This window comes from Ixodes scapularis, unplaced genomic scaffold (assembly GCF_016920785.2).
Source record: "Ixodes scapularis isolate PalLabHiFi unplaced genomic scaffold, ASM1692078v2 PGA_scaffold5__190_contigs__length_132052651, whole genome shotgun sequence".
NCBI lineage: Eukaryota > Metazoa > Arthropoda > Arachnida > Ixodida > Ixodidae > Ixodes > Ixodes scapularis.
The window spans coordinates 31,314,589-31,342,390 of record NW_024609880.1 but is presented as its reverse complement, the minus strand read 5'-3'; the positions used below and the strand labels follow the sequence as shown (position 1 = coordinate 31,342,390).

General features: G+C 50.4%; 1 protein-coding gene across 2 annotated transcripts in view; it reads left to right on the top strand.

Annotated features, from left to right (window-relative positions):
• The window catches only part of LOC8033823 (splicing factor 3B subunit 1), a 28,104-nt gene extending 3,945 nt beyond the window's left edge, over positions 1–24,159 (top strand). Inside the window, exons 1-12 of one of the 2 annotated variants that reach the window (XM_040217745.3) lie at positions 9–3,611; positions 4,502–4,575; positions 7,464–7,557; positions 8,695–8,774; positions 9,814–10,063; positions 11,686–11,972; positions 12,485–13,846; positions 14,646–14,867; positions 17,120–17,491; positions 17,972–18,420; positions 21,989–22,205; positions 23,922–24,159. In XM_040217745.3, the coding sequence (XP_040073679.1) occupies positions 4,519–4,575; positions 7,464–7,557; positions 8,695–8,774; positions 9,814–10,063; positions 11,686–11,972; positions 12,485–13,846; positions 14,646–14,867; positions 17,120–17,491; positions 17,972–18,420; positions 21,989–22,205; positions 23,922–24,080 (3,549 nt within the window). In that variant the 5' untranslated portion in view covers positions 9–3,611; positions 4,502–4,518 and the 3' untranslated portion in view covers positions 24,081–24,159. Of the gene's footprint in view, positions 1–8; positions 3,612–4,501; positions 4,576–7,463; positions 7,558–8,694; positions 8,775–9,813; positions 10,064–11,685; positions 11,973–12,484; positions 13,847–14,645; positions 14,868–17,119; positions 17,492–17,971; positions 18,421–21,988; positions 22,206–23,921 lie in introns of those variants that run through there. The other variant, XM_029984720.2, reaches the window with a different exon arrangement.
• Positions 24,160–27,802: the final 3,643 nt, after the last annotated feature.

Sequence of the window (27,802 nt, the reverse complement as noted above, 5' to 3'; positions counted from 1 at the left end):
CGGTGGGCCCGCCCGTTTCTCTCGCTGCTCGCTTTGATTTGGTCTCGGTGGCTCTGGTGCAGTGACATGGGAAACGAGGGGCAGTCTCAAGTCTGCCGACTTGTAGAGGGCACTCGAATCTGCCGGCTTGTACCGAAGCAGAAGCAAATTGGAATGTTTAGACAGCCAGACGTGGCCCTAAGGAGTGGCAGCATTTGTTTATGCTGTGGATGAGTAATTTGGTCAGCAAATTAGAACTGCCATCCTGGAAGCCTCTTACGAGCATCGTGTGGTATCGGTTGTGCGACCGCATGCCGGTATGATGCTCTTCTAGATCGAAAGGGGTGGGGTCCGAAATCAGGAAGGGTGTTGCGGTGCAAGGTTTAGCTCCATATGTTCCCAGCCGTGGCATGGCCACCAACCCTCCCTGCTCGTGCCAAGCTGCACAAACCACCTCGGTGGCACATTAGACAACATGTTCAATAAGAGATCAGACACTATGATCGATGGATCTGGAAAAATAAGCAGTTTGTCCATTAAGCTGCTGGCTTTATCAGATCCTTGTTGCCACAGGGGTGGTGTGGTAGGATTGTTTCGGGAAAGCGTAATGTGTGAATGGATTGACTCCAAGGCAGACCATTGAGATTGCTCTTCGGGCTCCCGTCGATGATGTCTTGGATCGGTTGATCTGTTGTGGCCGGTCTGGAGCGATTCCGGGCCGGTTCGAGGCCACAGCCTGCACTCTCCCAACCGGACATGTGCCGAGGATGGCGGCGGCAACGTACAGTCCTTAGTCTTCTTACCTTAAATCAATGCTTGCTCTTGGTCTTAAAACTGAAGGGTTTCCATGTGGATTTTTTTTGGTTTAGTTGCTTCGATCCACGCTCTCGGCGGAGCTACGGTAGAGAAAAACGGGGCGTGCACTTTTAGAGATATGTAGATACGTATGTAATGGTACAGTGAAGTGAATGGGTAAGCCTATTTCACATTTACAAGGTGCCAGCAGGCACTGGACAATGTGGCACAGTCAAACTTGTCAGTATAGTGATGTCAATTTCCTCTCATCAAAGTATATATCAGCACCACATGTGACTGTTGCAGTACTGCGAGTGTACTACAACTTTGCTTCTCTATCCCAGTCTTTCTTATGCAGAGGTGCTATAGTGCTGGGAGAACATTTTATTGCTTTAGCGTGCCCTCCCTAGGGTAATATGAGGAGGAACTGGCCCTTGAGGGTGTATATGCCCTCGCGTTTCTGGTTCGAGGCTCGTCGCCTGCTGTTGGGGGAGGGCAGGCTGGGTCCCCTAGAAGAGAGGCGTGCGCAGGAGCACGTCTGGCCTTTGACTAATGCCTGTCGTTCAATTTTTTCCCTCCTCCTTCAAGCCACGGCTGCGGCAGAGTTTCCGTCTCTGGGCTACTGGGGCACAGCTTTTTGTTAGAAAGATTAGGTGGGGGCTCTCTGGGGTGGGGGGAGTGAAGAGGGGGCACGAAATCGGAGTGTACCGCCCACCCGCGAAAGGAAGTTCTCGTCCTTGGCCCCCCCCACGTGCGCGTGATGGACAACAAGGCATTTGTCCTCTCTGCTTGGCCTTACACTCTGAAACGTGCAAAAACCCGCGGGGCTGTGGCGCACCTTCGCGACATGTGGCGGGACAGTACAACATGAGCGTGAGCTTTGTAGTGCCGCAATATTTGTTGCAAAGGCACGCTACTTTAGCTTTTTAGCCACAAGCTCGTGGTGAAGTCTCTTGCATTTGTTTTATTAATATTTGCCAACAGCTGCTACCTCTCTTACAAATTAGTCTTTCATATCCGAACTCGCTGCCGACATTCGTCAAGTATGAAAAACATCGGACAACGATGTAGCAGTCACAATTTCCCCGCATCGTCACAGCTTCATAACATTGGCGCATGAACAAGTAGTAGATCGAGATTGAGGGCCTACAAAGGTTTTAATGTACGGGCAGTTTTGGAAATTGGTTCACAATTGGAGCCCTTCTAGCAGGTGGAATACGGGCATAACGACACGATCGTGTGACATTATTGCAGGTGCAGTTACCTTGGCAGGAACACAGAAACGTTATATTTTTAGTCGCTCCTTCTGGTGCAAACATAGGGCTATCTTCAGGGCCTCCGTGTTTCTTAGTATATGGGATTCCAAATCATACCAAAGAAAGGGACAGCGCTAAAGAGAGGTGAACGGGGCAACTGTATTCTGGAAGAGGCCTAAAGAATTGAGTTGGTGTCGAAACGCCACTTAAGAAAAATGGTCCTCCTTATCATTTGTTGTGTAATGGAAACCGTTCCCTCACTAATTTGCGGAAACTGCGCGGCGTTTCGGAAGAGATTCGCGGGTGTGCGGTGCATCCCGTCGAGGGGGCCCCCCACGAGGCTGACAGGCTGGGCTGTAAGGATCAGAGAAGAGTGCGGGGCGGGGTCGGGATTGGGGGCAGCCCCGCGCGTGTTCCTCGAGAAGGGTATGTATTGGGGTTGGGCTGCCCCCCTGGTGGAACGGGGCGAACCAGAGGTACGGCACCTGGAACACTCATCCGATCGGTGCCTTAAACGCTTCCTCTTTCTTGGTACCTCCGCTTCCGCAAACGACGCCATGCCGGTGTCGTGCCCTTGCCCATCGCGATCCCCCCTGGTAGTGGAGCAGCAGAGGGAGATGAGGCAAACACCCGTCTGCCGTGGGTCGCTCTCCATCTTGACGGTCCGCAAAGCTTCGGCATTTTGAAGTTGGGACGCCGGGACAGCAGTGACGCTCCAAATCACTCTTCGTCTTTGCCGGAATTTAGTGATAACAGTAATAAACTTTATTTTCGTCAAGTTTGGGGAGGGGGAAAATACGAGAAAAAAAAAGCTGCACTGTGCAGCTTGACTAATCCTCGGACCCATAGAGGTAAGAAGCTTCTGAAGGTGACACAAGTCTACCAGAAGTGAAGTTGGGAGTGTGGAGGGACATGCCCCTAACGATGACCGAAATCTAGAGACGCTATTGGACGAAAAGGAGAGCTGGCCCAACAGCTGTTTTGGTCACTCTCCCAGAAGCTTCTTACCTCCTTGCTCAAATCCCTGCAATGGTCAGCTGTGTGCAGGAAGTGCAGGAAGTGCAGAATTCAACATTAACATAAACGACCGTAACAAACGAGTGGACTCTACAAAAGTATAACGGACAGAAAATGATTTTACTGTGTGCTAAATTTAAGCGAAAGAGGGAAAAAAATGACGACACATCGATACTGAAAGAGGAAACTTAATTAATGTTTGCAAGCCATAATTCGTTTGTTGCGTGTCCGTCCTCCACTCTAACCACTGGGATCGTGACGTCCGGCAGAGCAACGGGCCGAGCTCCCGCGGCATTGTTCATCGCGACTTGAGGACTGCTTTCGACGTGCGGGTGGTACGGAACGCCAAATGCACCGGTCGGAGATGCGCTGCAGGCTGCCATACCAAAGGAGGCATGTTTTTGGTGCGGGCCAACGGGTGGTTGTGTTGTGGGGCGACCGGAAGGGGGGAGGCACTAATGAGCCCGAGGTATTTTTAGGAAGTGGCGCTCCTTGTTGCGTCCTGCCAGCATCGCTTGTTTAGAGGATGACCCCGGAAGAGAGTTGGCCGTCCTCCCCAGACACGTACGTATGCCCGGGCGCCGGCCCACGTTTCTTTCCGGCGGGGACGCGGCACCACTCCGAGGGCACCCCCGGAAAGTCACGCCTGGGGCACGTTACGGAAGAGCCTGCCATGCTCCGCTCGCCCCCTAAGCCGACGGTGCAGGGAGAGCCACGCACTCGCTGGACCGATCGACTGCCTCCCTTTCACCGCCCCACCTTGCGTGCACGTGCAGGCGGGACGCAATTGCGCGGCAGAAGAGCAATGTGCGACCAGTCCGACGAGCGTGCAACTTCCGCGGCACCGTCGGCTCGGTGGTGAACGGAGCGTAAACCTTATTATTCCGTCGGGCAGCTCTGTCTGCGGGCAAATCTTCGCCAGCAACCTGTCCGGCATCACAATGGTGCTTGTTTGGTGGACAAAACGAGGCAGCGGCCAAAAGTTGCTAAAAAAATAACCTCTAGTCATTCAGATGAACAACTTATGCCGCAAAAACTAATGCTTGGGTAAGGGAATGTGTCGCTTTGGTCCGCTGTGCCCACTGACTTACCTAGCCGCGACGTCGGGGCCGCAGCTCGTCGGCCTTGATTTCTGGGGATGTCTCTCCGGCGTGTCTTCTCGGTGGGATTCAGGACCTTAGGGTGCCCTCGAGGGGTCCTCGCCTCGTCCCCGTTGCAAAGGGGCCCGGCCGACGTCCACGTGGGCCCCCTTTTTCGTTTTTCTTTTTTCCGCGACCAAAGAGCTTTTGTCCGTTTCGTTTCTCTGCGGGGGTGGGGAAGTATCTTGGGAGAGGGGAGGGAGGGGCCAGAGGGTGGGCGGGAGGTTGGGTGCACGGGCCCCGCGAGTATTTCTTTCCGCCGGAGCAGCTCACTGATTTTCGAGAGCCGTCTCTGCTTTTTTTGTGCTGTTGCAGGGGGCAAGACGCCTGACATGAAGTCTCGTACCTACACGGTCATCATGCAGGAGCAGGCACTCAACAAAGATCAGGTGGGCCTCTTTCGTTGCACGCCGACGTTTCCGGTGTGTCATGCGCATCGAGCGCGCGTACAGCCAAAGCTCGGAGGAAGGCATGGGGTGTGTGCCGGAGGCCAGGCATTCGAAAGACATGCCTCGATGTTCTCGTCCTGTCAGTCAATAAGAATGGACCCACGCAGCACTGTCTAGCTTGCATCCTCGCCGCCACACAGATCTCTCGCGGCATCTTACGAGCGCAATGCCGGCTTGTGGCGACGCCAAGATGCTGGTGCCTTTAACTTTGCGGCGTGCTCTAGTGCGTCTTCGGCGTGTTTGCCGTTCGGGCTGTGTCAAGGATCTACCGACGACGACATAATCAGCAGGCCTTCTAGGATGTATTGCGTGAACCCAAGTGGGCCCTACTGAGCCTGAACAGTTCGGTAGTGCTAAAGATGGGCTAATGAGTTAAGATATTAGGGGACAGCATGCAAATTGTAGGCTTAGAGTTGTTGGTGCCTAAAGACAAGAAATAGAGATAGCTAAAGAAAAATGTGATTTTAGGCATTTTATGTTGTACGGTGCAGTGATAGTTCTGTTGTCCGTTCACTTGTCATGTGCATGTTTGCTTGTTTTAATGTGAAACATTCTTCGGCTAGGTGTTGGGCATTTAGTGAAGCTCGAATAAAAGTGAAGCCTGGATGAAAGCATGGCCGCGAGGCTAGACACTGATTATCGTCGCTATTGAGTGGGAGAGGAGGAGCAAGCTGCTCAGCGCTCATTGGTCAAGGGAAAGGTCATGTGACCAAGAGGGGTAAGCGAGGAGGAGCTCTACCAACTGTGGTAATTGGGGGCAAGGAGCTTGAGAGAGTGGAAGGCTCTTGAAGATCGCCAGGTTTATCAGCTCAATTAGTGTCAGCATCGCTTCATTCTAGGAACAACCATCAAATGTACACATGATATGCGTTAAAGGGATGCTGAACCAAAATCTGGATTCCACGAAGCATGGCGGCAAAAGCGTGCAACGGGACGCTACAAACATCAAAACATCACTTGTACAACGATATATCGAACAGATGACCATATTTTTTCAAGAAAAGGAGGCGCATTTCACGGATATGTTTACATCTTGTTTCTCCGAGAAGGAGAGGGAACGGCCTCGCGTCTTCTCCGTTTCGCCGGCTTGAGGGGGCGAAGCAAAGAGAGGAGGAAACGAGATATCTTGGGACGTCACGCGCCTCGTCTGCCTCGTTCAATCTCGACCTTTTTTTTCCAAAAATACGGCAGTTGATTGGAGATACCGCCTTACGAGTGATGTTGTAAGGTTTGTAGCGTTCCGCCTACAGCTCCTGCATTGTTTTTTGAAATTCAAATTTCGGTTCACCATCACTTAAAACTATCTAATAAAGAATGTCGTGAAAGTAGGCGTTTGGAAACTTGGAGTATCGCTAAACGTTTGTGATGATAAAACGTTTCACGTATGCATCATAATTGCTTACCAATTTGCCATAAATCTTCTATGTTTATTTTTTGTTTTATATTCTGCTGTTAATTATACCCTGTTTCACTTTACGTATGGTGTAGCAGATGCTGCAAGAGTGAGCTCTAGACTTTGAGCTATCTACTGAGCATATGTGCTCGTCCAGACAGCATGCTTGTGTTGTAGCTTCGGCTTTGGTTGCACACAGAGTGATACAAACTATAGCCTCATCAAAGCTCTACTGCATCTTTTTAAAGCAGAAGCTTTATTGGGCCAACCAACGTCGGGAGCCGCGTAAGCATGAAATGTGAAGGTCAGTCAGTTCGTAACCGCCAAACAATCTTGAAATAGGATGGCAACTGGTGTCAGGAATTGAACCCTGGTCACTGGCACGAAGGCCGAGCGCACTGCCGACTGAGCTACGAACTCGGCACGCACGAACGGGAGGAGCAAAAGCAGGTGGTGTAAGAAAGCGTGCCGAGCGAAGAAGAGTGGAAAGGGAAAGAACAACAGGAGCAGAAATGGGTGTCGTAGAAGGAGCGCACAGAATGAGGAGTGGAGAGGGCGCGAAAGCGTGCTTTTCCTCTTTTGGTGGCGCAGATAATTCAGCGCAGAGGCCTTGTATCGAACCGATGCTGAAGGGAAGCGTGCGCAATGTCACAAAGAGACAACGGTGTGACATAATCTCTTTTCGTGGAGAACCCAGCTTCTTTCCGCACGTGTCATTTAGCCTGCACCTTTCCGAATGTCACCAAAATATGGGCACCCGCTTTTGGTGGCGCGCTGAGGCTGCACGTGGAAATTTTACTGTGAACGTGCAACGGAATTCGTGGTTTATCGACTACATGCGCGATTCGTTCGGGTTACACCTCGTGAGCAACACCAAAATCCTGATTACCCACAACAGCACCGCCACCGATTCTGTCTTTGTGTGAGGCGTTTCCTGATTAGGTTGCATGGACTATGTAGCATATTTCTAACTACATAAACTGTTGCTCTGCATAACATACAAATCAGAAGACGGTGGCAACACCGTCGAGAGCAACAAAACCGGTGACAATAACCATGACAGCCAGTGCAGTGCCACCAACGGTTGCCACACCCACACTGTCCGTGCAGTAAAATTGCATGATCACCACGGTGATAATCCTATGGTCGAAAGACTTGCAAAACATTGAAAGTATATCAATAAAATTTTATTTCGCTGCAAAACACTTTTTGCCATCGATGACCCTTTAAAGCAACCGCGTTTATATGCATTAACAGAATGACCAAACACGCAGCCCTTTTTTATGTACTGTGCATGCACATAGGTATTTGGGCAGTTTGCGAGTTGCATTGAATGTGACGACACGCTTGGGGTGTGCAGACTGCTAGGAGGAGGTTGGGGCAAGCAGCATCCCCCAACTTAATGTTGCTGCATGTGTTCTTTTCCTCTTGCTAGGCGGAGTTGCGCCGCAAGCTGGCCGACAAGGCCAAGTCTGGGGACCTCCAGTCGGTGCCTTCCAATGGGGAGGCAGTCAAGCAGGCGGCCCCCGGTAAGAGCACGCCATCCCCTTGTACATTGCAGGACACTTTAAGCGCGAACACTACCTCAGGACTTTTTTGCATTTTGCTACGAAATGGTACTGTTGGGTATCACACTTCACTGCTGGGGTCACTACCCCAATTGAGCATTTGCCACCATTACCATTATAGTAGTTTTGATAACAGTCCTTCAACACTGAGAGAGAAACGGACAAAACCGGCGATGGCTCGTTCGCGTTAACAGTGTGGCGGAGTGTACGGATTGCCGCAAACTTAACTGTTATTTCACAATGGTTTGTACCAAGTGCGGCAACACGAGCCGGCCCAGCTGCGTTCAGGCCGGGGCGGCACGAACAGGCCAGGGCAGCACAAAGGCCACGCGGGGGGTTTCGGTTTTGAGCCCTTCAAGAGCTTGGAACGGATTGCCACATTTCTTATTGTCGCGGTGTAGGAGTCGGGTTCGTGGAAGAGCCTGCCGGAAGCACTGCTCGTGGAATTTTACCCTTTTCGGATAGCACTAAGCCGGGCCAGCTTCTATTACCTCCGACTCTGTATGATGGTACATAATGGCAACAGTAACGGTAGTAATGAACTATTATTATTACTCTGGGTCGAGACCCTGTGTCCTACTGCGAGGCCACGGTGTCATCGACCCCGAGCCAACCGCGGTGGCGGGCATTTGGTCTTGATTGCATTTTTTCTACCTTCGCTCCTTTTTTCATTGGTCTCTGGTTAGGAGCAACTTTGTTCCTCATTTTCGGGTTTTCATTACTGCTGTTTAGTGATCTTCTGACCCACTTCGTTCTTGAGACAATGCGCAGGCATTGGGTGGGAAGAACGAAATGTGGGCGACTTTCAAGGCTGGTCTCACCTTAGTTTCTTGACTGCGAGCCGCTTCTCCAATGGCTGCTTTTACGTGCCAAATATGCAGATGTCTTAGCAAACATTTGACGCAAGAATTGACGACGTAGTATGCTAAACAATTCTTTATTTGCACAACGTTGGCGAACCTACTTATGTAAGTTGTTTAGAGCTTTGGCTCTCTCTAGCCCCTGGTTCCAGAAGGGATTTGGGAGGGGAGCAGATTTAGAATTGTGGTCTAGCCCTGTTCCCCCCTGTGTCTTATGGAAGTTTTTGTCTCGTTCCAGCCAAGCGTAGGCGCTGGGACCAGTCTGGCGAGGAGACGCCCCAGGCAGCAAAGAAGAAGTCGAGCTGGGACGCTGCGGAGGTGGGTGCTCCCTGATTATATTATTGGCCTAGGCTGTCGTTCAGGTTTATTGCCCGAGTCTTTCGATCAAACCTTTAGTCCACCAGGAAAACGGGGAATTGTTGTATAATTTGGCGAGCTTGGAAACGTCGCATAATTTTCATCCCAGTTGGCATCGGTCAGGGAAATTCGGCTTTCCTTTTTCCGAGTGACTGCAAGCTATTTTGTGTCTAGTGTGGCACACATTCCATGCAACTCCACCGGCCTGCAGACGCAAATCTTGCTCAGAAAAAAGTCTTGTCTGTATGCAAATTGCATCCTCTTTAAACGTGCGCACTGAGACTATTCGCTCTCCTTGTGCTCACACCAATATGTTTGCCCAGTGTTTTATATAAGACTAAACATTTATTCAACAAAAAATATGAAACAATTGACTAAAAAGCTCATAGGATTCAGTTTTTTCTCCATAAGAGCTGCAGTTCTGACATTGTATTTCTTGGGAGCCGTCCAGGAAAATTTCATAAAATATTCGGGGAAAACCTGAAAAAGTCGGGGAATTTGGAAACATCATTTTGGTATTTTGGTGTCTGGGTAGAAAGTGGCAAATCGTTCCCACGAAAAATATGCGTCGCAATGAACAATTATTTGATGTTGTATTAGTTTCTGCCGAAGGACCCATTTCAAAAAATTTACAGCGTTTGATATTCAATTATTACCTACTTTTCAGTAGTGAACTTTTCGATTACTAAGCTTAAAAGTGCATTTTCAGTTCCACTAGTACACTGACAATCGTGAGGATGAAGCAAACTGCTCGAAAAAGCATATTTCAGTCAGCAACTTTTTTTTTTTTTTTTTTTGAACGGTGTCAGTATAGCAGAATTTTTCACAAAGAACTCTTACCTACTATTTCAGAGTGCATAGTCTGCATTTACTTAATTTTACACGAGAGCTCGAGTAGGGTAGAAGCTACAATATCAGTACTAGAACAGAAAAGGAGCCGATCGCGAACGGAGCGAGAGAGCCAAGCAGCTCAAGCAGAGCGCCCTTCCTCTCCCCGCAGTCGTCCCAGACGCCGTCCCAGATCCGCTGGGACGAGACCCCCGGCCGGGCCAAGGGCTCGGAGACGCCCGGGGCCACCCCCGGCTACTCGAGCAGCCGCATGTGGGAGCCCACGCCAGCGCACGCCTCCACCCCCGGCCACGCCACCCCCGGCCACGAGACGCCGGGGGGCAGCCAGAAGGGGGGCGGGGCACCGGGGACCCCCAGCGCCAGGCGCAATCGCTGGGACGAGACCCCCAAGACAGAGAGGGGTGAGTGAACTGCCGTGTGCGGCAGCCTCCAAGAGACACCCCATTGCTTTTTGTAGAAGCTCGTTTTTACGACGGAGCTGTTAAGGGCTAGTTTCCCCAGTTCTGTGTCCGTGGACAAATAAATCTCGACACAATACTCTGGACAGGATACCACCTCTGTAAGCAACGGTGGCTACCAGACAACTGGCTTGCTGGTTGTCTGGTTGCCGCCGTCATTCATAGGTGGCGGCAACCTTTCCAGCCTTTCCACTCTGATTTTCGCCAGAGTGGAATGGCTGAATTTCTCTAGGCGTCGTCCTAAAAGTCGTCCTCGTGGTCGTCCTAGACGTCGTCTTTGAGGTCGCCCTAGACGTCATCCTCCAGGCGTCGTCCTTGAGGTCATCCCACCGTAGTACAGCTTTGCTGGTCTTCCTCCTTAAGCTGAGTGGAAAGGCTGCAGGTTTTTGATGGCACAGTGTTTGTCAAGTTTCAGTCAAAAAAATGACATGACATATTTATTGAAAAAAAAGGTCCAGCACAAATGCTACGGGAAGGAGGGCCCGACGTAGACGGTGACACAGGCATTGCTCACGCGGTACACGGCACAGGTAATGGAAGAAATCTGACATCATCATCTGGTTGGTGCAGCACAAATATTGCAGGACAAACGATTTTCTGTCGTCCACCTTCCCATGGACAGCCCCGGTCGCATCGTCGCACCTTCCAAGAAATGTGCACAACTCGCTGATGCTGAACAGCCTGCGTGAAGGAGAGAAATGCGAGGTTAGGCGGTCAGGCCTAGTGCGCATCTTTTTCCCTGGTCGATCTTCGACGATGATGATGATGGTCAGCATGTGGTGGCTTTCGGCGGCCGCTCGGTGGCTTTCGGGAGCCGCCGAGCGGGCAAAATGCGCATGTTGTAACTTGAAATTATTTTCGCTAGCCATGATTGCTTTCGGTTGGATTTTTTTTTTTTTTTCTTGCAATATAAATTTGTAAAACTGAGGTATTGTTCACATACAAGAGCATTTAAATTATGCGCATTATTCCGAAATATTTGGCATTTTAAAATTCATAGTACCGAAGTATTTTTGCATTGAAACTAATAGGCATTGGGAAGGAGATTTTCGAAATGTTTGTAAATTTTAAAAATTCGTTATAATGACGTTTGCAATAACGAGATATGACTGTACAACGCAAGCAGTTTTTGAGCTGCTCGCAACCGCTTACGCTGGGCCGCGCAACTGCAATGGCGGTGGTAGGCGGTTTAAAATACCAGTCGTGCCGCAGTTGGTTGCGAGTGTGTGTCAGCCTTCAACTGTTAGAGCAGCAACGCCAGCAAAAAAAACCCCAGATGTGGGACGTCAGAAGCCTCGTTATAGTCACCAACAAGATGAGAATGGAAGGGAGGAGCTTCAGTTGCCGTGCCTCCAGCGCAAGCTCCCTACTTTTGGCAATGCTCTGCCGTCTCGAGCACTTGTACATGCACGTGGCCATAGCACCGCAGAAGGCACGGCGCACGTGCCGGGCGTTCAAAAGACCGGGGCGTCTCATCGGTCTATACCAAAAGCACCGAACCCTACTTATAGCCTTCATTTGCTTTGCAACACAAAGCCCCAATGTTTCCTTCCCTCCGCGTGCAGAGACCCCCGGGCACGGAAGCGGCTGGGCGGAGACGCCCCGCACGGACCGCACGGGGGGCGCGGATCTGATCCAGGACACGCCCACGCCCAGTGCCTCCAAGCGTCGGTCCCGCTGGGACGAGACCCCCTCGTCGCAGATGGGCAGCCAGACCCCCCAGACACCCTCCTCCATGACCCCCACCTCGGTCATGACCCCGTCGGGGGTGACCCCCACAGGGGCCAAGGCCATGGCCATGGCCACCCCGACCCCGGGGCACCTCATGGCAATGACGCCCGAACAGCTGCAGGTGGGACCCCTCTTTTGGATTTTGCAAACCACGACGCTTCCAGCGGCGAGTTTGGAGCGACGGAGGTGGCATTGTATGGAAATTCGATCCACTGCAGTGTTAGGAGCCGGCGGCATTATACCGTATTGGCACAACGGACCTTTCCTCTGTCGTGCGAATGAATAGGGGGGAAGTAAGTGGTGGTGTCTAAGGGTTTTGATCTAGCGCATTGTTTAAAGCCAGCATGACTAGCCGTGGAACAGGGAAAATTTACAAATAGAAAGAGGCTTTATTAGCCATCAAAAGTGATTTGCTTGCTTCTGGTGCTTTCTAGAAAATCACCCTTGTATCTGTAAAATAATTATCCTTACTTTTAATCAAAATAGTTCATGTTGGTGCATGTGTTGGTGTTTAGATGAGCACAGTCATCTTGCGAAGCTCAAGTTGAATGAGACGTGCAAACCTTATGCAGTGTACACTCAGCCAACTCTCGCGGAGTTCATGCGGTCCACTAATCCCTGTCGCACGTGCAGGCCTACCGGTGGGAGCGCGAGATTGACGAGCGCAACCGCCCCCTGACGGATGAAGAGCTGGACGCCATGTTCCCGCCAGGCTACAAGGTGCTCCAACCGCCGGCGGGCTACATCCCTATCCGCACGCCGGCCCGCAAGCTGACTGCCACCCCGACGCCTCTAGGCGGAACGACGGGTATGCCTGGCGGAGGCCCCGGCTTCTTCTTCCAGAAGGAGGAGCCCGTCAAGATGGCCGACAGCCAGCCCAAGGGCAACCTGCCCCCGCTGAAGCCCGAGGACCTGCAGTACTTCGACAAGCTGCTAGCCGAAGTGGACGAGGAGCTGCTCAGCCCCGAAGAGCAGAAGGAGCGCAAGATCATGAAGCTCCTGCTGAAGATCAAGAATGGGACGCCGCCCATGCGCAAGGCAGCCCTCCGCCAGATCACGGACAAGGCGCGGGAGCTCGGGGCAGGGGCCCTCTTCAACCAGATCCTGCCCCTGCTCATGTCCCCGACCCTTGAAGACCAGGAGCGCCACCTCCTGGTCAAGGTCATCGACCGGGTCCTTTACAAGTTGGACGACCTGGTGCGACCCTACGTCCACAAGATCCTCGTAGTCATTGAGCCCCTGCTCATTGACGAGGACTACTACGCCCGCGTGGAGGGCCGCGAGATCATCTCCAACCTGGCCAAGGCGGCCGGCCTGGCCACCATGATCTCGACCATGCGGCCGGACATTGACAACATCGACGAGTATGTGCGCAACACGACGGCCCGTGCCTTCGCCGTGGTGGCTTCGGCGCTGGGCATCCCGGCCCTGCTGCCGTTCCTCAAGGCGGTCTGCCGCAGCAAAAAGTCGTGGCAGGCCCGCCACACGGGCATCAAGATCGTCCAGCAGATCGCCATCCTCATGGGCTGTGCCATCTTGCCTCACCTGCGCGCCCTGGTGGAGATCATCGAGCACGGGCTGGTGGACGAGCAGCAGAAGGTGCGCACCATCACGGCTTTGGCGCTGGCCGCGCTTGCGGAGGCGGCCACGCCCTACGGCATCGAGTCGTTCGATTCGGTGCTCAAGCCCCTCTGGAAGGGCATCCGCACGCACAGGGGTAAGGGCCTGGCGGCCTTCCTCAAGGCTATCGGCTACCTGATCCCGCTGATGGACGCCGAATACGCCAACTACTACACGAGGGAAGTGATGCTCATCCTGATCCGAGAGTTTCAGTCTCCAGACGAGGAGATGAAGAAGATTGTGCTGAAGGTGGTGAAGCAATGTTGTGCCACGGACGGTGTGGAGCCTCAGTACATCAAGGAGGAGGTGCTGCCGCACTTCTTCAAGCATTTCTGGAACCACCGCATGGCCCTGGACCGGAGAAACTACCGACAGGCAAGTGGCCACACTTTGCTCCTTCTGGTCAATGCGGCAAACCTTGCTGCAAACATTCTCGCACTTGCTGGCGAATGTTAGCCGAGTCAGAGGTTTTTGCTTAATGTTTGCCAAAATTCAACAAGCTGCGGAGAAATTTCTGGATTTTAAAGCTTTGTATTTCCCTGGCTTTCAGACACTGAAATTGTTTCTTGTCGTCATTGACAGTCGAGATTTTATTGGTTGCATTTGTGGCGTGCGGAAATTCCATCTAGTTTTGCTATTCAAATTTGATCAGAATTTTATGCTGAGCTCTGAATTATACATTGTTTCACCTTATGATGTACCACACCAGACAACCAGAAGCTCGCACGACACGCTTCGAGCTGTAGACCGGCTGCGGGGGCTCGTGCATCTGTTGCGGTGCCTCATAAGGGGAAATTGAGTATAGAAAAGTTGACAAGTCATTAGTGCTAACCTGTAAGTTGGTCCTTGTAAATTACAATTATAAGGTACCCGCTACACTTCGTTTCGTCGTAACTCGGCTAAGAGCAACTTCGTACAAAAGCAGCTTTTCTCTCTCTCTATCGTCTGTGGCTTCAACAGCACCGCACCTAACTGAGAAGATAGAGTATAGTCACTCGTTTCTCTGCGACGCACCGATTGGCTCACTGGGACCACAGTCTTCGGCGTTTGCGAGGTTATAGTGAGCCGAAGTATAGATTGTCTATAAGCTAACTGCAGCTGTATTTGTACTCATTAACCATACGGAGACGCTTCTATGGGAGCCGGTAAGAGAGCGTGAACGGCATGTGCGCAGTTGGTGGACACAACGGTGGAGATCGCCAACAAAGTGGGAGCGGCAGAAATAGTGAACCGAGTGGTGGACGACCTGAAGGATGAGAACGAGCAGTACCGCAAGATGGTCATGGAGACCATAGAGAAGATCCTGGGCAACCTGGGGGCCACCGACATTGACTCGCGGCTGGAGGAGCAGCTCATCGACGGCATCCTCTACGCCTACCAGGAACAGACCACTGAGGTGAGGCCGTTTGCTCCTTCGAGGTTGGTTCACACATACCTGCCAACTCTTCCGAATTGTCCGGGAGCCTCCCGAATTTTGATCACATCTCCCGATTGTACGGACGCGACCTCAAATCTCCCAAAAAGTATCCGCCGTAGTGTTTTTTTTTTTTTTTTTTTTTATGACGCCGTTTTGCTATAATCATCACGCGTGTGTCATTGCGAGTTACTCGAGAGTAAATTTAGGTTACTCTGGCAGGTTACCACGTGACAACTCGGAGCAGTAGCGTAGAACAAGGGTAGATTTTCAAATGCCTAGGTACGAAACCTCTACTCCTGAAGTTAGAGCGCATTTTGGAACACGGCGTATATGACCATGGTGCGCTGGACTTCAGTGGGCTTTGTCAGGTTGTCGAGTGAGGTGCAGAAAGCCAAACTAGTCTTTGTGTTTCCCCGAGTTAAGTTGGAACCACTGATCTGTTGAAACGATCGATGGCACTTTAAAAAGCCAAGAAGAAGTACTTGCAAGTATTTCTGAGATCATACGCGACTGAGTTTCCGTGCTTTGTCACTTCGCGGAAAGCTGACAAGTATAAATTCTGTACCATGTGCGCCTGTGATGTGTGAGCGTTTCCCACGGCGGCAAGCTTGACATCAAGATACACATTGCTTCACGAAAGCATCAGAACCATGCTCGTGCTGTAGAAGGGCAGGAACCCTTCTACAGCAGCCGTTGAGAGATGGAGGTTCCTTGGAATGTAAATATTTGAGAATGCCTGCTTTGCAGTAGAGGAATGAAGAAAAACAGTACACGGTTGCATCTCCTTGCTGTTTTGTTTTAATTTCAGCTTGGAAGGATGCCTTTTAGCCCTAGATATTAAAGAGCATTTGTATTGGAGGCTTAAAAGTTTGTCCGCTCGGATTTGCCTAAAGTCAATCTTATGTGTCACACCTATCGGCACTTTGGGCATTTTCATTGTTAATACATATGGCAAAGCTCGATAAGGGGCTGGTTGGTTTTGCCGTTTTCTCAGTCAGTTCAATGTTGTTTAGTCATTCAGTCACTAAGGTGTAGAAAGACAGGACATATACTTACATTTGTTCAGTCAGTGAATGTTTTGTTATTGGGTACATCATGGCTGCTTTACACATGTTTGTCCCGCATTTTGTTCACCTTCATACAATTTTTTTTTTTGTGCAACTACGGTAGCACTTTGTAGCACAGTCAAGGAGAATGATAAGTTTAGTTCCACAGAAGAAAACTGCAATAAGAGCAACCTTTCCATCCAATGTTGCACTCTGGTCTTTGAGAATTGTGATTGAAGGACAGTTTTCCGTAGACCTTTGCATGCTGGACGCACCCACGGAAGTTGGACGTTGTGGAACCGCGAGAATATGGTTACCACGACGCATCCGGCCCCAACCAGGTCAACCCGCACTTCCGACGGCGCCGGAACCCGTTACGGATTTATACGTCCAGTTCCGTGCCGGTCGCCGGCAGGGCAGGTTGCGCTCGGAGGAGGGCGGCTTCCCACAACAACGACCAGAGTCTCTGGGACTTAACCCCGTGGTTCTGTTTCTCGTTCCCTCTGGCACATTCCTCTTGCAAACAGCGGGAAAGGCATGGGTCCTCGAACAGTGGGGCACACCAATACCCATCATCTCTTCAAGGTCAAACCCTTTGTTAGCGAACATGAATGGTAGATTGTGTCAAAAATACTCAAGTGGGAGGGTCTATACTCTGTCCACCATTAAGCCGACGGGGCAACAAAGGCTATGAGCGCTAGTTAGCACGTGCACCTGACCTCAAAACATCCTTTTCTAGCGCAAGTGTTTGTGCCGTGGAAGCACATTTCGAGGCCAGAGTTTTGTGTCTGTGGTTTTTACTGCTGTTAAACAGATGTTCAAAGCGATGGTGCTTTTATAACAAAGAAGCTTTCGTGCTTCTCGCTTTAAGACGACTTCAATCTGGTGTCAACAGGCAGAACAGCAGTAAAACAACCATGTGTTTGCACATATTCTAAGTGAGTTGTCATATTAAGTATAGTATTGCAGTATAGTGTAGTGACTGTAGTGAATAATCGTAATATAAAGAGCTTCGCCTCTCCTCTTTCGGGACGTAATGGTGCCGGATGGCTTCGGCACCATAGTGATTGATCGTAGTATACACTGTGGGTAGTGTTGTACTAAAGTGTAGTGTACTTCATATTATAGTATTGTTGCTATATTGAACAACAATAATCTAAAGAGCCTTGCCTTCACCCCGCACAGGACATGGTGATGCTGAATGGTTTCGGCACCATAGTGAACGCCTTGGGCAAGCGCGTGAAGGCGTACCTGCCCCAGATCTGCGGCACCATCCTGTGGCGGCTGAACAACAAGTCGGCCAAGGTGCGCCAGCAGGCGGCGGACCTCATCTCCCGCATTGCGGTGGTCATGAAGACCTGCCAGGAGGAGAAGCTCATGGGCCACTTGGGGGTTGTGCTCTACGAGTACCTGGGAGAAGAGTACCCCGAGGTCCTGGGCTCCATCCTGGGGGCCCTGAAGGGCATCGTCAACGTCATCGGCATGCACAAGATGACGCCCCCCATCAAGGACCTGCTGCCCCGGCTCACCCCCATTCTCAAGAACAGGCACGAGAAGGTGGGGTTTCGCTTTGTCTGGGTTTATTTGCTTCTCGCGGGTTTTGTGTCTTTCGGTGTCAAGTTATCGGTTTCCGACAAGCAGTCTTTGTGTATCCGTGCTTGAGTTGAAGGAAACTAAGCACTGCACATAAATGTAATGCACAGTTTTGATGCACTAAAAGCGGCAAAAGACAGACAGAGTGAAGAAGACGACACGAGGTGTCTTCACTCTGTTCCCGTTTTTTGGCCCGTTTGGTGCGTAAGGGAACCAACTAGCCAAACTCACTATTTTGATACCATAATTGTAGACTAGGGTTTAGGTAAACTTAAAAATTAGCAGAAGGTTAATATATAACCGACTGGACTTCATAACCTTAGATTTCAATATGCTTATACGAGAGAATGAAATTCAACTTGCTTATACGAGAGAATAAAAGCTCGAGAGGCCATTGCCCCAAAGTGGCTTGGGAACCGCAAGTGCATAAACCCTCGATTTCAGGTGCAAGAGAACTGCATCGACCTGGTGGGGCGTATCGCCGACCGTGGCGCCGAGTACGTGCCGGCCCGGGAGTGGATGCGCATCTGCTTCGAGTTGCTGGAGCTGCTCAAGGCCCACAAGAAGGCCATCCGGCGAGCGACCGTGAACACCTTCGGCTACATCGCCAAGGCCATCGGGCCCCACGACGTGTTGGCCACCCTGCTGAACAACCTGCGGGTACAGGAGCGCCAGAACCGGGTGTGCACCACGGTGGCCATCGCCATCGTGGCCGAGACGTGCTCCCCGTTCACGGTGCTGCCGGCCCTGATGAACGAGTACCGTGTGCCCGAGCTGAACGTCCAGAACGGGGTGCTCAAGTCACTCTCGTTCCTCTTCGAGTACATCGGGGAGATGGGCCGCGACTACATCTACGCCGTCACCCCCCTGCTCGAGGACGCCCTCATGGATAGGTGCGTGCCGGGCGTCGGTACGATGCGATGGAACGCGTGTTTGGCGTCCCGCTCCGCCGACACGCGAAAAGTAATCCCGAGGCGGCGAGAAACGACATCGCGATCTTGGTGGTTTGAGCTAGAAATTTTGCTAGAAAGTAGGAATGAGCGCAACTAAAACTAATTCTTTACTGCTTTCCACCAGTTTTAGCTTAGCCTTAGAAATTAAAGTTTGTGTGTATCAGAGCAGGGGTCTCAAACTCATTTGAGTGTGAGGGCCAGCCAGATTATCCACCCTGTAAAGGTCGAGTGCCGACATAAGGCGGAAAGGGGGGGGGAGTCAAAATAATTCAAGCAGAAGAGACCTGGTAATAAGGTGGAGAACTGGGCCAGTTGGTTGACATTATACATGATGGGGAAAACAGCTCAGAAAACACGGACTACGAAGAGGAACACACAGCATTGTCCTGTCGTGTGTGTTCCTCTTCGTAGTCCGTGTTTTCTGAGCTGTTTTCCCCCATCAAGAGACCTGGTGCTATGCTTTTTGTAAACTCACAGTGTTGCCAGTGACATCTTTAGATTTGATTGATTTATATGACTACTTTCGATCCTGACCTGATGTGAAACAAGAATTAAAATGGCACTGCCCCACCAACGTGCTCGCATTTTAATAGAATGAGAAAGCATTTTTAATAGAATGAACGAGTGGTGTTTTCACTTGACGTCAATCTGCCGTTTCGTTGTTAGATGTCAGCCCTATAAAACCCATAGGCCTTTGTGCACTACATATTCTATGGTGTCGGATGCATCTTTGGAATGGTCGCCTCCGGTACGCGCCGGAGAGCTTATTACATCAAAATGGTGGACATAATGATGTCAATGAAAACACCCTATACTGCTGTTCTCATTGCTCAATTCATTCAGGAATTAACCAAGCTCAACATGTCTCTGGAAAAACAATCAGTTATTTTATCAGTCTTGCTTTCCTGACAATTTTTATTACAACACTCTGAAAAGATACTTGTCTTTTAATGGCGATATTGAACACAAGAATCCCAAGCTCGTAGCTTTATGTTTGGCAGTTGCTCCTGCTCATTGAAAGTTCGCGTAGCCGAGACGCATCCTTCAACGAAGACCTCGCACTTGCAGCCTAATAGTGGAATTGTTTTACAGGTGTTTAACATGAGAAAAAGCTGGGAAGCATAAAATAAAGGGAAGCAAAAAGCAAATGAACACAGATAAGTATAAACCATCTTAATACATCAAAATAGCAGAGCTACTTTTGAGTGGAAAAGAATCTATGAGATGACATCACTATGGCGCATGGCCATTCTAGTGCTCGAGACATGGGAAACAGGGCTTGTAGCCGGTTGCCTGCGGGCCGCATCCAGAGTGAGTCGGGGGGCCGCGTGTTTGAGACTTCTGTATTAGAGGCTTGAGCTGTGTCTGCTCAGGCCTGCCCAAAGTCGGTTCTACTTCTAGTCGCATCTATCGGCGCAGTAGACATTTTCACCGGTGATATATTTAGCAAAGCTTGAGAAGGGGTTGGCTGGTTTTATATTGATCATTATCAATACTGATTTGCTAAGTTGTGCAGAACATCTTTGCGAAGGTGAGGAAACACGGGACGTACGGTTTCATGTGTATGGCATGTTTTTTCTTTTTTTTTACATTCATGTAGTTTCTTTTTGTGCAACTTAGCAGCCTAGAAGAATTATGGATTAAGCCTTATAAACTTACCAAGAGTGGCAGTCCAGCTAATATTGCACTTTGTCTAGCCCAGTTGTGACCACACTTCGCACAAAGTTTGTTTGTGCTACACTGCCGAGGCCAACATAGCTTCCACGGTGCTGCGGCGTGCACTGCTGCGAGATTACGTGGCTTTGTCTTGCATCTCATTCACACGCGCTCTAATGCGAAGAAGATGCCAAACGAAGCCCCACACTTGCTGAAATAGTTCTGGCAGCATTAGAGTACTGCTGGAACTACGCCAGCCTCGACATCCTGGCACAACAAAGTGGACACCGAGTGCGAAAGAACAGCCGTCCGTAGAACTTTGCGTGGTGGACGCACCCTTGGAAGCCGGACGTTGTGGAACCGCGAGAATATGGTTACCACGACGCATCCGGCCCCAACCAGGTCAACCCGCACTTCCGACGGCACCGGAACCCGTTCCGGATTTATACGTCCAGTTCCGTGCCGGTCGCCGGCAGGGCAGGTTGCACTCGGAGGAGGGCGGCTTCCCACAGCAATGACCAGAGTCTCTGGGACTTTACCCCATGGTTCTGTTTCTCGTTCCCTCTGGCACATTCCTGTCACGAACAGCGGGGAAATGGTGGGCCCTTGAAGACGGGGTTTACCAGTACCAACGTCGTCTTAGTGTCAACCCTTGTGCTAGCTGACATGGATGGTAGAGAACTGTTGGAGATACTGATATTGAGGTGGTATATTCTAGTTTGGTTGGTCATTGTATGTTTTAAGGTAGTAGCTGTAATGGGGACTTCCCTGCTGCATTTGTTGGGAAAGCGGTAAGAGTTGGAGGAGTGTGTTGCTGCGACGACCCCTTTTTGACGTGCAGAAAGCGTGGCCTAACGTTTTTGAGCTTACTGCGTCTGCTGTCGGTCGGTCTAGAAATTGCGCTGCAGAATGTGTCTATGTAGTAAAGTATTATACAACGAACTTGTATAGATACAGTGAAGAAAAGTTGAAGTACAACGGTCGTTCGAGGTTGACCGGGACTTTTGTTTGTAAGAAGCCACCGGGCAAGTGTGGCATGATGAAATGTGTGGAGGACATTAATGTAATCCTTCTCGATTTCCCCACGCCCGAAACGGCGTATTCGGCGCGTGCACATCTACTGTGGAAGTGAGCAATATGTCTGTAGCTGTGAAGCAGTGTTGCATATTAAAGGTTCTTGTGAAGGAGAAAGTTAAAGCAGCAAACATCCTGAGAAGATTGCAAGCCCAGTATGTGGAACAATGTCACAGATAGTAGTGTACAAATGGTGTCAACAGTTTGGCTAAGGATGGCAGCCAGTGACAAAAGAGGCACATGGACGTGTTCGTCTGACAAGAGCCTCTCAGTGCAGCACTTTCTATGTAAAAAGAAATTTGAGAGCTACCAAAACAATGCTGCGGTGCCTGCATGCACGCGGGGAATACTTCGAAGAACCGACGTTGCTCCGTGCTCGTCCGATTTCCTCTATGGGAGAAAAAGTCCCCGCCGTCCTCGAACGACCCTTGTATGTTCGTCATACAGTTACGTCTATTGTAGGTGCTGATATAGAATATTTACTAGAGTAATCAAAGCATTGTTTATGAACAATGCTCGAACGTTTACTTTGCCGCGGTGCAAGCACACAGCCGATCAACAGCATCTATGCGAGAAATATAGCTAATGATAAGGTAAAAAAAATTATTCTTCACAAAAATGTTATCTGCATAGGTTGCCTAAATGCAAAAATGGATTTCTTGATCTTGGATTCTGTCCAGTTTGGGTAGGGTAGTGTGGTAAAGTGCTTTTCTGGCCCGTAGGTGACTGTGGGGCTCGAGCCTTTTAAAGAAGTAGCGTGTGTTCCCCCTACGTGCAGGGACCTGGTCCACCGGCAGACGGCATGTGCGGCCATCCAGCACATGTCCCTTGGGGTGTATGGGTTCGGCTGCGAGGATGCCCTGGTGCACCTGCTCAACTACGTCTGGCCCAACATCTTTGAGACCTCCCCCCACCTGGTGCAGGCTTTCATGGGGGCCGTCGAGGGCCTCAGGCTGGCTCTGGGGCCAGTCAAGATACTTCAGTACTGCCTGCAGGTAAGTACCTCTCCTTTTATGCATTTTAACGGGAGCCAAGGAGACATTTGTGTAGCTGTCGCCGTAATGTGCAGTCATCGGCCAAATTTGGCGGGAGCCCTCAATGGGTCGTTCGATCATGTGGCTGGTTCCACGCCAGGTCACGGGATGTCACAAGATGAAATAGTGATGCCACATGACGTAGCGGTTTCGACGAGGTAATTAGATCCGGTGACATTGGCTGTCGAGTCACGGTGTGATGTGGTGTCGGGTCAGGTGGCGTCACGCCGCATGCAGGCATTTTGCATACGGGACGTTTCAGTAGTAGTAAATCGAAGGAGCACGTTAATTTTGTTGTTTTTTAATTGTGCTCGCCACGTCGTAACCGTGGTCATATTTGTGGGCATGGTGTTTTGCGAGTTTGTGATTTGTTTAGTTGTATGAGAACTAAATCCTGCCATGGGGAAGGGGGTGCTTCTCGGGGCCCTTTACATCAGTTTAGCTAGTTGTTTGTATATTTAAGTACAGTGAGGCCTTCCTACAAGTCAGTTTGGGACAACCTCCCATCACCAAGTGCGTCATTTTTGTACGAAAGAAAAGAGCATAAACTAGTTTCTTTTTTTGCGGGGGGGAAAAGGGGGGGGGGGGAGGAATGTTTAGTTTCTTGGTGAAATGGCAGCTATCTTCTTCTATGTCATCCCTTCCATTTGCGACATCTCCTTCCCCCCTTCCCTCGACCCATAGCGCTGCAGCTTTGCACTGCTATGCAAACATGTCTTGCATCTCTTACGCGCGCTCTCGTGCAAAGGAGGCACCAGATGAAGCTAGCAAAAGTAGCTTTGATGGCATCTGAACAGCAGGGAAACTACGCTAGCCTTAACAGTGCCATGGAGAAGGGAAAATGCACAGTATAAAGGCTCTCTAAAAGCCACTAAAGTTTGTTTTTGTCTCTAAGCTGGCATTACTGTAGAGCTATAAATTGTTGGAATGTGGAATCCCACAGTCGGTACAGGGGAAGACAGATTGCTCGTTGGGAGGAAAGTTCTTTCTTAATGCAGAATTGCATTCTTACTGAAGCTATTTCCAATTTGGCCTGGAAAAAAAGTGAGTGACGTGGCCAGCTGCCGGAAATCTGGATCGTGAGCTCCGGTAGCCGCACAGTTAAAAATACAAAACTAAACGGAAGAATTACGGGGTAGGATACCTAGAGGCTTTGAGAATGCTTTGCCAGCCGCGAAAGCTTCAAAAACATTAGGGAAAAAAGTTCAAAAGGAGGATGTGGGGAAGCTGACACGGCACTGCATACCGGGAAGGCTTAGAGTGGAATTAGCGCCCACTGCTTTCCTCATAAAACGCAATTTTGCGTACGACGGTTTGATCGCTAGATTGACATAGAACTGCAAGTATTTTCTCTCTCCTCGAGCGCATATGCCGAGAGCAAGTCGTCCGCTCCTTGCGCAGGAGTTGCAGTGATGTCAGAACGACGCTGAGCCCTGATTGGCTTTGATTGAAAGGATAATAACTAAACCTCAATGTCTACTTTTTTTCTTTTTTTTCAATTGGTTAATAAGAGTTTGGCATTCCGACATCATCGCTACCTCTGTGGAAGAAGCGGACAAATTTGCGCTCTGCATGGGGTTCTGTTCTGATGTCTACTCTGATTTGATGGCACTATGTTGGGGTAGCTGTTGCATGAACAGAATGACTAACCGTCCGATCTTCTCGTGTGCTCGGCAGGGCCTGTTTCATCCGGCACGCAAAGTGCGCGACGTGTACTGGAAGATCTACAACAGCCTGTACATCGGGGGACAGGACGCCCTGGTGGCCGGCTATGCGCGGGTGGCCGACGACGGACGCAACAACTTTGTGCGCCAGGAGTTGGACTACATCCTCTGACCGCCTTTCCCCAGTTTGTGTGTGTTCCCTTTCCCGTTGCGTCCGAGTGAGTTATCAATAAATGTACCTACTTGAAAGAGATGGGCTCGTGACTAAATGCGGGTAACGTGCCCGTCATTGTGATGGCTGGAATAGGTGGATCTCACCAGCCCGCTTGATTACAGCAATACATCTGCCATGCGTCAAGGGAACTTTAGTTTTTCAGCATGTGCAACAACTTCGCTGGAGCTCTGCGCAAGCGGAGCGCAAGTTTTCTTGTACACTGCTACCTGCCTCCCGTGGACTAAGGTTATGGCGGCGGCATGCATGCACCAACCGCTTTGTGTGGTCAGTCTATTGCTGTCACCTGGAGTTTCGTGGAAACCCCGCATTGAGAGTAAATGTGCTTGCATTGGTGGCGAGTGAATGGGGTTTATGCAAGGATATGCTTGTATACTCTGCTTGCCTTTGATACTGCAACAAAATTCTACACAGATTTTATTGTCTAAATGTCAACCATGTTCTGGCTGCATCGCAGAGACACCAATTTTTTGTTCAAAAAGACATTGAATTGGTATTTTAAATGAATAAACAGATTACCAGACTGCACCTGGTGAATGTTCCCGAAGCTACTTCGAAGGTGGTTATGTCTCCCTTCCCATTAAAACAGTGCCTCTTTACGAAGTATGGCGGCAAGCTGCTGGTGCGCTCCCTGCCGAACTTGGCCGAACTGGATTTCCCTTCTCTCCTGTGCCTACACAACTGCTGGGGGGTTGGGGAGCGCACATCTTGAACGGCCAGGTTGTAAGCTTTGCCACCAAGTGGCGAAGCTCGCAACCACGCCAGCCTCGCCCGTGAAGTTAAAAGTGACATCACAAACGCTACGGAGGCGCCAAATCTTCCAACACGCATCACGCTCTCCGATGGCTGCGCTTGAAGCGCTCGCTGAAATCATCCATTTGGAATGACAAACATAGCCATCCGTTCGAAATACATTTGTGTGAATGTCACTATTAGATTTTTTTTATCATGTTTAACTTGTTTTTTAATGTGAGAGGTATATTTAAATATTCATTTCAGTATTCCTTTAAAGGAGCTGTGCTACAATTTTATTTTATTTATTCAGGGCTTTGCTTAAATTATTGTGGAAGTTGATGCCTGACACTTCTGAAGTGAACTACAGAAAACAGATTTTGCCTGGATACCCTAGTTTTTATTTTAAAAAAAGTGAAAGTTGTTTACAACTCCCTCTAACGCCGAATTGGAGCGCAGCTCTTGAGGAGGAGGAGGGGAGGGTAGACCCCTCCTCCCCTCATTCTTGAAGATGCTCTGGGGGGGGGTCACCTGATTTCGGGGGGGGGGGGGGGGGGTCACGTGACTTCTGGGGGTCACGTGACCTCGCGGTTACGCCGACGCCGCTCAAGCCGGAAACGGCCGCCTAAGAGCTGCGCTCTAAAATGAAAAAGATCCAGGTTTTAGCCACCTCTCAACTCGTACGTCGTCTTCCGGGCCACGTGCGCAGTGACGTTGATGGGGTAGGCGCGGGGTTTCGGAAAAGTTCTCTCTTTAGAGCCATCAGTGAGCAGCGAGAACTCATCCGCTCGCTACCGCGTGACCAGGTGCTGGCGGGCGCCGCGCGAACAATATGGCGAAAGGAGGAAAGTCTCATCCGGGTCCGGCCATACCCGTCCGGCCCTGTCCCCCTCCCCCTTTGGCTTCTGGCGGTTGTTCGCGGTAGCAGAGAGAGCTGACGGTTTTGTGGACCTAGGATAGATGGCGCCACTAAAACTCCGTATAATAAAAGTTTTGTCGATGATACCAGGTTCTTGACGCCATTTATATATACACCTTTCCAAAAAACGCTCCTAGGCCGCCGCCATGTTGCTGATGCTGATGCGGCCGGTGCGACCCTCGCGCCCTCTATCAGCTAGAAATTTTCTGTCACTCTCTTGGACTGTGAAGAGCCGCTCAGCGCGGTTCTCTACCTACGTTTTTGCAGTTTTGCATTGGATGTTTTCTAAACCCTCTTGAAAGTTTCCACTTAATTTTTTTTTTTAATGCGTGCTGCGTATCCGTGTTATCTTCCGCTATGAGAAATAAGGCTGGTAAGTGCCTGCCATTCCAGCTTTTCTGCTCGACACTAATGGGAACAAAAAGGAGGTGAAGGACTTCAAATAGCCTTCGACGCGATTTTGCGAACATTGTTATCCCCCCTCCCAGAGATAATCCGCGTAGAATCCGCAGTCATCTCCAAAAACAGTTGTCCGGGTTGGGGTGGGGAACGGGTCAGTCGTGTTCGTTCCTTTGCCTTGGTGCTGTTGTGAAAAAAGGAAGCTCTCCCCCAAACGTGCCCCAAAACGAAGTCAGCTAGGATTCCGTCCGATCGTGAAGATGTGACTGTCATCGACTGTGACTGTGTTATTTGAGATCTTTCTCAAATAAATTATTTTTAGATAACGCTGCATCGTGTGGTACGTACAATATATTGTTCGAATGTTAACGCTTGCTAAATTGTATGTCCGTGTCCTGTCCATCGGTAAACACATTATTTGTGAACGTGAAGAATGCATGCCTTTCGGCTATTTTCTGTTGTAAATTATTTTCGACAGCTAAGCGCTTTGTCGTTTGACATGCGGCGAATCGCGCGGCGCCGTCAAAACTTATCATAAAAAAAAAAAAAAAAAACACAACACTAGAACTATACATTTCAGTCGCATTCGTTCTGTCGCGCGCGTGCCCAACAAAAATAGTTTATAGCAGGGTGTCGAACCGGAACCGAACCGTTATATTGTTATCGCGATGAACCCGAACCGGAACTGAACCAGAAAAAAAATAACGGTTACCGGCTCATGTCAAAACGGTTCGGCCGCGCGCTGTTGACAATGAATGTGCTATCAATGCCATTTGTTTTAGAGCGCAGCTCTTAGGGGCCCGTTTCCGGCTTGAGCGGCGTCGCCGTCGCCGTCGCCGTCGCCGTCGGCGTAACCGCGCGGTGCATCATGGGAAATATCCCATAATGCACCGCGCGAGCCCCCCACCGGGGTCACGTGACTTCGTGGGGAGGCACGTGACCCCCCCGAGGTCACGTGACCCCCCGAAGTCACGTGACCCCCTCCTCGAGGTCACGTGACTCCCCTGAGGTCACGTGACCCCCTCCTCGAGGTCACGTGACCCCCGCCGATGTCGCGTGACCCCCCGATGACGTCATCGACACTGATGACGTCACCGGCATCCACATCGTCATCGTCATCATCAGTGATGACGATGACGATGCGGATGCCGGTGACGTCATAAGTGATGATGACGATGACGATGTGGATGCTGGTGACGTCATCAGTGATGATGACGATGTGGATGCCGGTGACGTCATCAGTGATGATGACATCAATGATGATGACGTCATCAGTGACGATGACGATGTGGATGCCGGTGACGTCATCAGTGATGATGACGATGTGGATACCGGTGACGTCATCAGTGATGACGTCATCAGTGATGATGACGATGCCGGTGACGTCATCAGTGATGATGACGATGTGGATGCCGGTGACGTCATCAGTGATGATGACGATGACGATGTGGATGCCGGTGACGTCATCGGTGATGATGACGATGTGGATGCCGGTGACGTTACCGACATCCGCATCGTCATCGTCATCATCACTGATGACGAAATCAGTGACGTCACTGATGACGTCACCGACATTCGCATCGTCATCATCACTGGTGAAGTCATCAGTGAC